General features: G+C 41.2%; 1 protein-coding gene across 5 annotated transcripts in view; it reads right to left on the bottom strand.

Annotated features, from left to right (window-relative positions):
• Tnrc6a (trinucleotide repeat containing adaptor 6A) overlaps positions 1-15323 on the bottom strand; it is a 160707-nt gene that overhangs the window by 20993 nt on the left and 124391 nt on the right. For all 5 annotated transcript variants that reach the window (XM_031388189.1, XM_031388187.1, XM_031388188.1 and 2 more), the window contains 4 exons: positions 10485-10898; positions 2552-5134; positions 1257-1433; positions 339-514 (listed from right to left, as the gene is read on the bottom strand). In XM_031388189.1, the coding sequence (XP_031244049.1) occupies positions 339-514; positions 1257-1433; positions 2552-5134; positions 10485-10898 (3350 nt within the window). The remainder of the gene's footprint in view (positions 1-338; positions 515-1256; positions 1434-2551; positions 5135-10484; positions 10899-15323) is intronic.

Here is a 15323-nt window from a genome sequence, read left to right as displayed (position 1 = left end):
GTTAATGGGATGGAGATGAACTGGCAGTGAAATGGAGAGTCAACATGGATTTGCCCTTCTCTTCATCCTCACCACTGCTGGCACCATGTGGGGCTTGTTGCACCAGGCAGTACTGGTGAAGCTGAGGAGGAGAGAAATCCCAAGCTGTAGCAGTGGGGAGAAAGGAAGTTCCCATGGTCTTATGTTTTCCTAATTGCTGCCCATTCAAGAGGCTATCCCTAAGTTGGGGGCTGCCTGGACTGTACTGCCTGCCATAAATGGGCAGATAGATGAATTTTCTGTGGGTAAACTACCTTTGAGATTTAAAGTTTCAAGAGCAAAGCTCTTGAAATGTTTACCTTTGATGACATTTTCTTGGTATATGGTGGCCAATTTAAAGATGAGTTAAGCTCTTGAGATGAGTTACTGTTCCACATTCCAATCTCTACATCCTCCTCCTCTTCCCAGCCAGTGGGGCGACTTCCAGGCAATGGCATATCATCACCACACCAGCCATCTTGCATAGATTTGGGCCCTGATTTATAGATTTATGATACAAAGACAAACAGAACTTAAGGAAAAAATTCTCCAAGATGACAAGCATCTTTCAAAGTACAGAGACATGCAAGCTAAACCAAACACACCTTTACTTCTCAAATACATGTAAAAGGTATATTTCTACTATATTGAAAGTCACTGGGAAGAACTTATTTTTATTAAAACATTCAATGAAACTTTCCATGTCTTCACAAATCTTAGGGTTTCTAATTATGGGCAATAGTGGTTTCTTATGCATACCTATTTGGTCTTTAAAATAATACAAAGGACAGAGGGTGAATGAGACCGAAAAGATAATTTTCTATATTATACTCTCTACAAGGCTGTTCAAAAGGTACTGAAGCCACAACAGAGCAAACATCTATCTCTACACACAGTCTATGGGGCTCCTATAACATGTCCTGAGCCCAACAGGGTAGAGAAACTGTGTATTCCAGAATCCATCCCATGTAATATTTGATGGTTTGGACATGTGTCTCACATTATACTATCTAACCTCTCAAGCTGAATGGCGTGAAAACTGCTAAATTCAGTTTTAAATAATCCAACAAGAGAAAGAATTTAGATTTGGTAGAGGATATGTAAATCATTAGCAGTTACTTTTGAGAAATACATTAGTAGTGACAATTTAGGAGCACTAGCCCATCATTTAAATGTAGCTCATGAGTTTATCAACAGCACCACTACAAAATAGCTGCTAAAGATCACAGATGACTTACCAGATTTGCTTAATGATTGTGGACCAACAGAGCTGGAGCCCCATGTGGATGCATTGGATGCTGCAGTAATGGGTTCTCCCCAGCTGGGACCACTGTCTATGGGCTTGCCCCAGGCTGAAGTACCATTATCCACAGTCGTGGCTGGAGTAGATGGCTCTGCCCAAGGCTCACCCCAGCCTTTAGAAAATATGGGGAAAGAAGTCATCAGCATAGATATTAGGAAGCACCTCAAATAAAGGACAAGGAAGAGGACTTGGGAAACGAGATGGAGAATTTCACATCACACACTGAAAAATGATGCTGTGACAAGTAAGAGACATATTTTGTGAAGAACACAAATTATTCTGAATTAATATAATTGTATAATGTTTTATCCTTTTCTTTCAAAACTGCCTTCTTGGTGTTAGGGCAGACTCTTTTGAATAATATCATTATAGCAAATCATCTTCCTAAAAATGTCAGGTGCGTATGAACCAAAGCCTAAGAACTGAGGCAGGTGTGGTGTAAAGTTAAAGTGATTACACTTTCCTGAAAGGATACTCTTCCCACAGCAGTGTAGTGAAGAACTATGTGACTACCATCAGGTACGTAGCCAGCCTACCTTATACACACTGGAAAAAAGGTCTACACTTTCCCTAAGAGTCAAGCATAAACCAATAGACTAGGCTTATATTCCAAAGCAAAACAAAAACCCCACACAATTAGGCACTAAAAGAAGAATTCGTGAAAACATTATTGGCTCTCTAACCAATGGAGCATTACTCAGTAAAACACTCATTAACAAAAGCAACGTAGGCCTGCCACATTTAGAAAATCTTGCCCTATCAATTTAAAGAGGAAAAAACGGAGTACAGGAAAGGAGAGGTCGGAGTATAGTAGAAAGCAGTGCTATGCTTTAGATGCGCACACTGTATGCAGTTATCTGAGGAGACACTGACTTCATGCCTCATTTAGAAAATCCCCTAAGGTCAAATATAATACCAAATATCTAGAGTACTGTACTCAGGCACTTGGCTTTATTGTACTTCAATAGTGAAACTACATTGTTAAGGGTTGACTAAGAATACCTAAATCAGTATGTAACTTTACCACTTAACCCCTTCTACTACATTCCTAACAGAATAGAGCAACACTCCTCAAGACAGAGTTGTTGCCAGGTGAACATCACCTCTAGGTCACAGCTGAAAGGTCTTGATGTGCATATCCAAGAGCTGTGTTTACACAAATCTTATGACAGCATGTCAACACAAAGCTTGCTTCCATAATACCTCTGCACTCCACACAGGAACGCTTACCAGAGCCACTGCTGGTCTCCTTGCTTGAGACAGCACTTGCAGCTGGCAATAGCCGGTGCATCTGTGCTTGCTGGTCTGAGCGGCTGCTGCCTTCCGGGATGTTTTTATTCCACATGTTCACATTTTTGTAGTTGTATTTGCTTGGGTCTCCCCAAGCTGAAGTTCCATCATCGATCTCCATTTTTCGTCGTATAGATTCTGGGGATGGCTCCTCCCAGCCTGTGGGTTCTTCCTCCTTTGTTGGAGCAGGAATAGGACCCCCGAGCCAGCCTGTACCAGGAGGCTTGCTGGTGGCTGGTGGGATTCCCCATGATCCAACAATGTCTTGTTGCTTGTTCCAATCTGGAGAACTAACTGGTTTTGATGAATCTCCCCAGCCTAAAGACTGATTACACTTTGGAGGGTCTCCCCATCCCTGGGAAGAATTAGGTTTAGAAGATTCATCCCATCCTGATGAGTTATTTGGATTTATATTATTTCCCCAAGTAAAAGAACTAGTCTTCCCAAGTTCATTCCAACCAGAAATGGACCTGTCACTGTCACTGCCTCCTGAGCTGGATTTCTTATTAGCCTCACCCCAATGGTTACTCCTGGAAGATTCTCCCCAGTTATCACTGGCAGAAACGGACCAACCTTGGCTTGCCTTTTGTCCATCACCCCAGCCTTGTTTGTTCTTTTGCGAATCATTCCATGCAGACTTGTCTTCTTTGCAATTCCCCCACTGATTGCTCTTGATCATTCCTGTAGCAGCAGAATCATCTTCCCACCCCCCCTGGCAGTTTGAGCCTTTGGAATCTCCCCACCTCAGAGTAGGTTTGGGATCACCCCACCCTGATACAGATGAGGTATCATTACTATTAGGGCTAGTCTTATCTGTACATGCCCCTGAGTTAAAAGTCTGTGTTGCAGAGCTTCCCCAGGCCTCTGTCCCATTGTCAGTCTTTCTTTCCCCTCTTGGTGATGTCTCTGTATCCCAGGCAGTATTCTGCTTAATAGGAGTCTGTCCCCACCCAGAGTTGGATAGGACACGTGGATCTAAGTCAGTTCTGTTTACAATGCTTTGGAGTAATGTGTGCTGATCAATTTTTCTTCTATCTCTACTCTGACTTTCCCCAGTTATTTTTTCTTCAAGGCGTCCAGTGCTCTCTGCACTACCATCACTCTCCACTGTGCCTCCTGCTTTGGCCCACACACTGTTTTGCTCATTCGTCTGAGATGTGGCAGAACCCTGATCGTCTTCCTCAGTAGATTTCCATCCATTTGTAAGCTTCTTACCATTGCCATTTGCACTGTCATTGGAATGCTGGTTGCTAGGCAGTTTGTTCCACTCAACACTGGATAGACTAGTGCCAGTGTTCTGTGCAGGACTTCCCCATCCTCTTCGACTTCCTCCAGAATTTGCACCATTTCCACTTCCCCATGGTGAACTCTGGGAATTCACTGTCCCAGGCTCCCATACACCTCCCCCTTTATTTGTATTAACTTGAAAGTTAGTTCCCATAGGCCCATTTATGCCAGGCTGCATTAGAGTTGCATTCACAGTGTCACCATTGGCTTGGCCATTAGGGCCTGCACATTTATCACCAGAGTAATTAGAACCATAGGCACCCCATGTAGTACCGTAGGAGCCTCCAGTTTTTGACTCTCCATTACTAAGGTGAGAAAGGGAAGTGCCATTCATAACTGACGGAGCCTGTATCTGAGGATGATTCATTGTGCTCACACGCCAGGCCCCTGGATTACTAGTAGGCAGTTCATTATTTTGTACTGAACCGGAGTTTGGTAAACTAGAGGTCATAAAGTTAGTAGTGTTATTTGGTCCAGTCGTTTCAGTGGTGATATTCTGAGGTTGACCACTGAATGAAACCTTCTGTGTACCACTTACTTCAGGCTCACAAGTTTCCTGAAGGCTACCCCAGGTACCATGGGTAGAAGAGCCACTGACTTTAGAGTTGATATTCTGATTGTTAGGCATCTGGCCTATGGTACTACACTGAATATTGATGCCAGAACTCCCACTCCCTACAGGCCCTTTTAGGGCAAGTCCATTGTTTTCTAATACTGGCCAGGCACCATGGTTGCTAGCTGAATTCAAAGTGCTTGGATTTAACCCTCCATTTGATGAAGAACTTACAGTGCCCCAAGCATTCATTCTATTGTTACTACTTTCTGGTTTGCTTTCAGGAGCATCCACAGAGACCTGACATGTGCTTATTATGGCTCCATGGGGAAAGCCCCATGGGCCAGTACTACTTCCATGGCCCACATTATTGCTGCTGCTACCAACCACAAATTTGCTTTGAGAACCGAGTCCAGTGCTGTTCCGAAGGCCATCTTTCTCACCACCCGTGTTCCCTGAAGCCATGACAGTGATGTTTCTTTCTGACTCAGAACTGGAGGCAGAATCAGCATCTATACATTCTGAAGCCAACTCAGGGTCACTGCCAGGGGCTGAGGGCCATGCTGCTTTGTCCAACAAGTCGTTTACAGCATTCTTACAGCTTGTGCTACAGTCACTTGTAGAAGACACAGGTCCCCGCTGGCAATTTTCATAATGGGATCCTGAAGTATTATGATTTATATCTAGAATAAAGGAGAAGTATATCTATTTATAAGTGTTAACAATTTCCAAAATATTATGTAGGCTGAGAAAAATGATGATCCATTACAAATACACGTAGCTCTTCAACATTAGCAAGATGCTCCGCAGAATGGCTTTGAGGCACTGATTATCTTTCAGCCACCAATTCTCCATGTTCAGTAATTTCATAGGCAGAATTCTGCTGCTTTGTTCAATACCTTACAGTACAGCATGGAACAGAAAGTCCCACAGGGAGACCTGCTAAATATATAAATGGACAATATCCAACAAATATAAGAATCCTGGAGTGAGGAAGACTGCGTGGTAATGATGAATTAGGACAATCCAGGCTTAGGACTTGACATGGGAGAAAACAGACTGGGAGGCAGAAAGGTAGATAAGTGTAAGCAGCCCCAAATGATTCAGTTTCCTACAACAGCTTTCCACACAAGTCCTTTGGGTTGGAACAGTTCTGTGTGGATCCCCAAGCCTTGGCACTGTATCTGTTTTGTTAGTGTGTACACTTAAATACCATGCTATACACAAGGAAGAACATTCATTCTAAACAATCTTCTAATTTACTTTCATAGCCATGTTTATTAAGAGATAACAGAAAAATTGGCATGTTGAAAAATTACCAAATTATGATCAGTAATTCAGCAGCTGATACTGAAGGCCAATAATAAGGGACCAATGATATGACCAAGCCTTAGACTGCCATCTAACTACAATCATTTTTTCCCACAGTCAGCATCACTAAGTGTTTCTGTTAGTTTCTCAGTCTATCTCATTTAAGGGTCTAGTGGGCAGAAATGCATCTGTGACCTTAGCTACATAAAACATTTGTACTTAGGCTGTCTTGAAGGGTGGCTTTCACTACAGTTCCCAGGATGAAGGTCTAGAACTAAATCAGTCACACTATTAGTATGATTTGCTAGTATGGAAAAATGTTGCTGCTTGTACCACTTTTTCTCAAAGTACAAATGCTAAGAAACAAATGATGAAGAGCTATAATAATGGCAAGAAAAGCAACTAGAGATCGGCCTGTAACATATCGAGTGAGCATAACGTAAGTGCTGCAAAGTGCACAACTACTGCTCCCTTTACAATTGCTTTAGCAGTGTGAGTAGCTGGTTCTGCTGCCCCAGGTAGCAGATCTGTGATTCAGAGGCAAGGACTAATTAGTAGAACTCTGTTCATCCATTCATTCATCCCCCCAAAAAGTAGTCAATGATATTTGTCTTCTTTATTGCTCATATAGAATCCATATGATAAAAGGAACTAAAAAGTCAGTTTTCCTAGAATTAATAATTCTACACTGTAACGTACGGGGCAATATCAACCCATGGCCAGCACTCACTGCTACACAGCAGCAGGTCTGCAAACCCTTGCACCAAGTGCCTGGGACAATTGTTGAGTGCAAGTATTGCCCTCATTTTGTATGTGAGAAACCAAGGGACAGAAGTTAACTTGCCAGTTTGGTCTACAGACAGAACAAGTTCCAGCATAGTCAGGACTACACAGAGAGACTCTGTCTCAAAAAAGCAAAACCAAAGCCAAAATAAAAACAAAAACCAATCAAAAAACCAAAAATCAAAATTGATCAAGCTGTTGGCAACCCTACGGGGTATTTTCCTGATTAATGATTGTCGGGGGAAGTCTCAGCCCACTGTGGGTGGTGCCATCCCTGGACAAGTCCTGGCTTCTGTAAGAAAGCAAGCTGGGTAAGCAGCACTCCTCCATGGACTCTGCGTAAGCTCCTGCTTCCAGGTTCCTGCCCTATTTGAGTTCCTGCACTGACTTCCTTTGATGATAAACAGTGTTGTGGAATTATAAGCCAAATAAACCCTTTCCTTCCAAAGCTGCATTTTGATCATAGTGCTTCATCACAGCAACAGAATATACAAGAGACACAAGATAATTACAATCCTCCATACAGCAAAGTATCTTAAAAAAAAAAAAAGAAAGAAAGAAAAAGAAAAAAGGACTGACACATTAGCAACAACAGGCCTTAAGCTTGGATCCTTCATAGATGCTAGAGGACAAGAACCTGTGAAATGAAGTCATGTTATTTTCATCTGGGGGTTGGGAGTGATAGGGACTGAACCCTTTACATGCTTGCCAAATATTTTAACACTGCACTTTACCCCTGGTTCTTTGATTTTTGAGATGGCATTTTTCTGTGTAGCCCAGGCTGGTCTTGAATTTGTGAACAACCTTTCAGCATTAGCCACAGGAATATTGAGATTATGATTACAACCATGTGCCACCATATCCAGCAACAGAAGGGCAAGGGTAGCCTTTTAATAAACCTGGTTGTTTAATTAACCATTAACTATCCAAGAAAAGCATTTAGTAACTGCTGTCAGCAGGTGAGAATTCCATGAAAGTTCAGGCATGATGGAGCATACCTTTACTCCCAGAACTTGGGAGGCATAGGTGGCTGGACTTCTGTGGGTTCTAGACCAACCTGGTATACACACTGACTTCCAGAACAGCCAAGGCTAAGTAGAGAGACCCTGCCTGTCTCAAAATAAAACAAACAAGTCAAGAGACATTTTATACCGCTTACACTGTCTCTGAGACCAAAGGCAAGACCTTGTCTCTCTATCTACCTTAGTTTCCTTATCTAGACAGCAGCGACTACCCTCATGACTACTAGAAGAATTAAATGATTAACTAAGGGAGCTGCATCTGGTCCATGTAAGGCACCCCCATCATTAATGAATGCACACCCAGGATTGTCATTCTTCTACTCTTCTCCCAAACAGGTTTTCACTCATCACCCACATGAAGGACAAAATCATAGCTAGTGTAACGTGCCTGCTTTACTACTGTAATAAATACTCACACCCCTACAACACCTCCTTCTAGAAAATGTGGGGTGAAGCATAAAACTTCTTTAATAATTTTCCTTAACTCGGTATTTTTCCTATTTTTTTAAAAATTATTTTTATTTACACATATTATCTATATATTTGTGTAACTGTCCCATGTCATGTCTGTCTGTCTGTCTATCTGTCTGTCTGTCTGTGTGGTATGTGTGTTCCTGAAAGCCAGAACTCAGGCCATTAGGCTTGCACACATGGTACATATATACTCATGCAAGATCACAAGTACACATATTTTATGAAGGTTTAATAAATAAGCCTATAAAGTCTAAAGTACCCATCCTGTTCCTCAGATGTTTCAGTTTCATAGTCTGTATTCCCTAGTGGCTTTAGGGTTTAATGTGGCCCCTGCTTGCTAAGCTCTTCTAGACACAGGCAGAGGGTCTTCTTCCTCGCTTTCTTTAGAGGCTCTGCCTATGTTCACACCTGAGAACTTTTCATTGGAATGTGTAGCTATAAAACTTGATATAAAACTTGATTCCTCTGACTTACACTTATTTTGTGTATATGTACATGATTGTGCATGTGTATGGAGGGCAGAGACTGATGCTGGGTGTCTTCATTCTTGAGTTTTTGGGTTTTTTTTTTGTGTTTCTTTGCCTAGACTGGCTTGTCAACAAGACCCAAGGATCCTCCCTTACCTTATCTTCCCAGTGTTAATATTACAAACATGCATCAGTCTCTCTGGCCTTATTTAAAAAAATAGAGGTGCTGAACATCTGAATTCAGCCCTCATGCTTGCATAGTAGGCACTTTACTGAGTAAACCATCTCTCCAGTCCCATACTTATTTCTGAGATACATGACTCTTATTGCACTACTGTTGTTTTCATTTTAAAAATAGCTTTGTTTGTTCTTTTCCCAAATGGAAGAGACATACATAAAATTTTATAAATATACTATATCATGTCACTGTCTGTTTATCATATACCATTAGACCTGGCTCATCACAGAAATTCAGGCATTTGATGGATAAGTAATACTTTACTAACAGATTGCTTATGCCACTAAGTAATACACTGTTTTCCAACCTGGCTTCCCAAATGAAATTCAACTTCTTAATTACCTATAACCTGGCCTGGTTATACAATGTTAAACTCATTTTGAAAAGTGTAGTCTTTGAGTAAATGTTAGTGTGTGCTGGCTAGTCTTATGTCAACCTGACACAAGCTAAGTTGGGAAAAGAAAGGAGAAAAAGCCAATTGAGAAATGTCTCCATAAAATCTAGTTAAAGGGCATTTTCTTAATTAGTGATTGATGGGAGAGAGCACAGTCCACCCTGACTGGAGCCATCCCTGGGCAAGTGGTCCGGGGTTCTATAAGAAAGGAGACTGAGCAAGCCATAAGGAGCAAGCCAGTAAGCAGCACCCCGCTATGGCCTTAGCATCAGCTGCTGCCTCCAGGTTCTTGCCCTGACTTCCTTCTATGATGACCAGCAATATGGAAGGAAGTATAAACCAACAACAACAAAATACCTTACCCCCAACTTGCTTTGTGACATTTCATTGCCTCAATCGAAAACCTAACTAACATGTAGGGATAAGAAAATGTATTCAGCATTTAAACATCAGACACTGAGCTGACTGTTTTACTATCTCATACAATTTAGACTTCAAAGCACCCTTGTAAGGTAGGATCCTGGTGTCTATATTATAAATTAAGAAAGAAGGTATTTGATGGGTATGGTGGCATAAACCTTTTAATCCCAGCACTTGAGAGGCTGAGGCAGGTATATTTCTCAGAGTTCAAGGCCACTTAAGAGTTCCAAGGTGAGACTCTTAAAACAAAACAATTAAAAACCAAAAGGAAGGTCTCGTGAATTAGTTTCTTGATCAATCTCACACAGGCAGTAAGGGATTTGGGAGCAGAGGAAATACATCTATGTCCTTCTAAAAATGTGCTGCTCTAGAGACCTAGCTTAGAAATACCTTCTTGTCTCTTTCCTATCACATCCAATGTAATACTAGAGAGCACCATGGTGTTTATAAAGCATGGCTCTGGAGTCAGACTCATGGATTTAAATCCAAAATGTGCTATTTATTAGCTGTGAAATATCATATTGTATCTTAAGACAAAGAATAGTGCTCGGTATATACAAAAGAGCATTCAGGCAGCAAATGACTAGTTACCAGGGATGGACAGGGATAAAGACGATAACTATCCTAGAGTAGGGTGGCTGAGGAATAAATGTATATAACTGAATAACACAAGGAGGGCTCGATTTGAACTACAAACTACATACTTAAAGTATGGGACCTGAAAGAAGACAAAAGCAATTACTATATTCACTTTCTAAGTAAGACAGGTTTGTACCTGACAGTAAAAGATTCTCCACTCAAGCTGCCTATTCAAGATTCTAAAATCAAAGCCCAGCTCTTGCTACATGAAACATATCACCAAAAACTATAGATTATAACATTCCTAAACTGCCAGTGAGTTCTGTAAGAACTGTCTTTACTCACCTGACTGGCTCTTGCTGTTCTGCACCTCTCCGTTATTTTGTGGCTGTTGATTTGTTACAGCACTGCTTTCTGATTGGCTGTTTAACACCTTAACAGCAGATCCCAAGTTTGCTGCTATAACAGGAAAATGCTGACCCCTCTTTAGAAGCTGTTTGTGTTCCTGGTGGCGAAATCGTGGAGGTACTTCACGTGGATACCGAGGCAAGGCTTGTGGCTGCTGGGGCTGCTGCTGCTCTTGCTGCTGCTGCTGCTGCTGCTGCTGCTGCTGCTGCTGCTGCTGCTGCTGCGGCGGCGGCTGCTGATTGCTGGCTGTAGCTCGCTTGGCATTATTATTAGTGCTGGTTGCTGTGGAAGTGCCGTTATCAGAGTTGGCAGGCTGAGGCTGGCTTACACTGGGCTTTATCTGTTCTGGCACTAATTCCAACAACAACAACAACAAAAAGAATTGGAAAAAGATTAGCTAGTGAAGTATACTTTACCTTCAAACTCAAAGGCACTAAGAAAACAACCTAAACAGAAGCTTTAGGCTTCAGAACACCCTCACTCAGAGGTGCAAGTTTCTGAAGAGATATCACTACCTGGAGTCAAACTTTCCAAACAAGATACTCATGTGTCCACAATGGTGGCCATTCTTGACCAGGATGATGCTCATGGTCATCTCTCTTTACCATACTACACTTGACCAGAGAGCAAATATTTGTTACGTAAAATATACAACAAAAGAACAAATGGAGCAACTGACTGATGGCCTAAAGCAGGGGTTCTCAACTGTGGGATACCTATCAGACATTACAATTCATAACAGTAGCAAAATTACAGTTATGAAGTAGCAACAAAATAATTTTATGGTCGAGGATCACCACAACGCGAGGAACTGTAATAAAGGGTCAGAGCATTAGGAAGGTTGAGAGCCACTATTCTAAAGGAACCTTCAATTCTCTACTAACTGTTATTGTTTCACATTATTTTTATATTCTTGATCTTTAAAAAATGTTAAGCTTTTACATGGGTGTTCTGCCTCCAAGTGTATCCTCTGTACACTCTATGTGTACAGTGCCAGTGGAATCCAGAGGCATTGGATCCCTTGGGGCTAGAGTTACAGAGGGCTAGAGCCACCACCGGGGTGCTGGGAATCTAACCCAGGTCTCCAGATGAGTCTGCGCTTTGTTTTCTATTTTATCATTTGAGACATGATTCACTGTGTAACCTGGATTGCTCCAATAATCCATTATATAACTCAGGTTGCCTCAAATGTGCATCTCCCTGCCTCATCATCCTAAAGTGCAGGGCTTATTAATGGACACAACCATGTTAGGCTTAATCCCTATTTTAAGTTTTTAGAGGATACAGGTGGAAAACCCTTCATTTTCATATAAAAGGGCAGTGTTAACAGTTTCCCACTGGTAATAGGAAATAAATGCAGGTGACAGGATAGAACTTGTGCACCTGCCAAGAAAGAAGAATTACCTGGACAGCACCTTAGACAAACCTAAGAAACTATTTGTCTGGTGTATGTGTAACTGCAAAGTGACAGGTGAATATGACTGTTCAGCGTGAATATCTGTAAATAACCTGATGAAAGTACCAAGAATAGACCTCATTTCTGAAACAACAACTGACATGGTGTGAGAACTGGTTTCAACTCAAGCCCAGTCCTGCTATCTCCTCCGTTAAGACTTCCCAGTGTCAAAGGCGATAGTTATTACAAAACACAGAACATAAGCCTGTTTAAGGCTGCTCTGTGATGACTGGTGGACTGTTGTACCTGCAATAGTCCAATGGTCCACTACAGAACAAAACAGAACTGGTACTGGAGAGAATACTTGAGAAAATTCTGGTAAAGTTTTTTGTTGTTTGTTTTTTTTCTAGAGAGGGTTTCTCTGTATAGCCCTGGCTGTCCTTGAACTCAGAAATCCGCCTGCCTTTGCCTCCCAAGTGCTGGGATTAAAGGCGTGCGCCACCACCGCCCAGTTCTGGTTAAATCTTAAGACCTCTAGTCCAGTAGTAAAAGGCCCTGAGCTGGACTGAGAAAGCTCTTGTTTATTTCTCTTCTATAAAGCATCACCCACCACACTGTAACTACTGTGAAAAGATGCTACTGTCGTAACAAGAGAGCTATTCATCAGGTGCCTCTACTGTAAGATGCTGTGACTGAGATTTTGGTCACTGTGCTTTCAGAGTTTTCAATCCATCTTCCTCCTACATGGTCAGCTCCAGTCTGCCTGTCACTCAACCATCAAAACCAATCTTCCTTCTATACACATTTCCTGAGTTATCTCTCACATTAATATTTTTTATATATAATCCTAGTTTTTATTTCAGTGTGCTTTATTTATTTTTTAATAGTACTCAAGCAAACTATAGTCAAGAGAACTTACAGTGAAAACTAACATTCTGTCTTGTTTGGAACTCTTTCATTCTTTATGATTACTGTATTTATTTACTGTATATGTTGACTAATTTCATGTCAACTTGACACAAGCTAGAGTCAAAGCAGAGAGAGCTTTGAGAAAATACTTCCATGAAATGTGCTGTAGGCTGATGGGAGAGGGCCCAGCCCAAAGAAATTAAGCTGGGTAAGGCATGGGGATCAAACCAGGAAGCAGCCCTCCTCCATGGCACATCTGCATCAGTCCCTACCTCCAGGTTCCTGGCCTGCTTAAGTTCCTACCCTTACTGCTTTTGATGATATTCCACTGTGAGCACAATAAACGCTTTCCTACTCAAGGTCATTGAGTTTCATGACAGCAATAGCAACTCTGACTAAGGCAGTGTTTGTGTGAGGGAGCATTTGTTGGGCCAGAGGACAACTTTCAGAGTCAGATCCAGGTGACTGTGTGCACTGTATGGACCAACTAACCTTAGCTTGTCAGGATTGCCACAAGCCATCTCACTGACCCTATAGTTTTTCATCCTTTAAAAAATATTTGGGGGGGGGGGGGCTGGAGAGATGGCTCAGAGGTTAAGAGCACTGACTGCTCTTCCAGAGGTCCTGAGTTCAAATCCCAACAATCACATGGTGGCTCACAACCACCTGTAACAAGATCTGACGCCCTCTTCTGGCAAGTCTGAAGACAACTACAGTGTACTTATGTAATCTTTGTGCCAGATTGAGCAGGGACTGAGCAAGAAGAGTTGACTGGAGTGAGTGGGGTTGATAGGAAGAAGCAGAGGTTCTAAAATTCAATTCCCAACAACAACATGAAGGCTCACAACCATTTATACAGGTACAGTGTACTCATATACATAAAATAAATAAATAAATCTCTACAGAAAAATTTTTTTTTGTTGTTTTATATGTTTATGTGTTTGCAGAGTTACAGATGGTTATGAGCTGCTTTGTGGGTGCTACAAACTAAACCAAGTTCAGGTTCTCTTAACCTGGAGCCATCTTTCCAGACCCATCCTTTTCTTTTAGTAATAATTTGGGCTAAGCATTTCTTTTCTAAACATAATGCTCCCAATAGGTAACGATATATATTTCTTTGTGCATCTCACATAATAATAAGGGAAAACTCTGATTTGAAATATATTTTATGGATGTCCAGGGTGAAAGGCATTTCATATAAATAAAAGAAAATTTATGCAAAGCTAACATTTTTTATAAGCTGAACATCACAGTATCAAAACATATACAAATTGAAGAAAGAAAAAGTATTTTTAAAAAGTTGATAGTGGTAATAACTTTAAGGTGGGGAGTGGTGCTGTGAAATCCTGTCCTCTGGACATAGCAAGGCTATCACAACCATGAACTCACAGCAACTGTCACTACTGCACAAGAGCGCCATAAAAATGAAGCCATTCCATCATATATGGACTAGATGGCAGAGTTCCAAGCCTCAGCCCTAACTGAGGAGCTACTGGCACTGGACAGTTGCCAGGTAGAAGTGGACTTAGTTATCAAAAGAAGAAGACATGATGTTCAGATGTATGTTGGGGGTCAGTTAGAGAGAAATAGGGGTTACTTGGCATAATCACATTTTATTATATATATATATAAATTTCAGGAATTTTGAAAAAAAAACTTAAAATGCAATTGTTCAATGAGGCCTAATTTAAGAAAACATTGACCATAAACACTTAGCTTACTTAGAACTAGAAGTCCAAACTAATGTAATTAAAGCTATCTGATTCTATGTTTCCCTCTAAGCATATATTCCCCTTTTCTGGGTATGTGTACCCATAGGGACTGATGTTTCTAAGCCCTATCTGTGGAATGACTTCAAACATGGCTTGGTTCTTGATACAGAGTATCCAGACTTCTTAGATTACAAATCTCTATAGTGTAGGAAATACAACAAATACCAACAGGACAAGCAAAAACAGCTAGCTCATTTGATTTACTAACAGAAATTCAAAGCTAAACAAGCAAACAAGAATGGGTAAACCGTCAATAACCAGTTCAGTAAATATTAGTAAAAGTGAGAAAACTCCAATTTTAACCTACCAATCTTAAAAGATCTACTCTTTTACTTTGTGGGCCAGCAGAGGATATCAGATCACCTGGAGCTGGAGTTTCAGGCAGTAAAATGAATTCTAGACCTCTGTAAGAGCAGTCAGCATCCTAACCATCTCTCCGACCCACCTTGATACCCACCCCCCATCCAAGTTTCAAAGATGATACAACTCATGTCTCAAGGTAAACACAATATATGTAATTTCTCTTTACTACATTGGGCTCTATTTTAATGGAAGGAAAAGCAAATCACTACATAGATGGGAAGACCCTGAAGCTCTGTAGAAACTCCTAGCATGTTATTTCAAAGCACGAAAGGTGGCCAGGGTATTGCAAAACCAGAGTGGTAGAAACATAAACGTAAATGTTCTGTTTCACCTGGA

Source organism: Mastomys coucha, unplaced genomic scaffold (genome assembly GCF_008632895.1).
Source record: "Mastomys coucha isolate ucsf_1 unplaced genomic scaffold, UCSF_Mcou_1 pScaffold21, whole genome shotgun sequence".
Lineage (NCBI taxonomy): Eukaryota > Metazoa > Chordata > Mammalia > Rodentia > Muridae > Mastomys > Mastomys coucha.
This window is presented reverse-complemented; position numbering and strand designations above follow the sequence as displayed.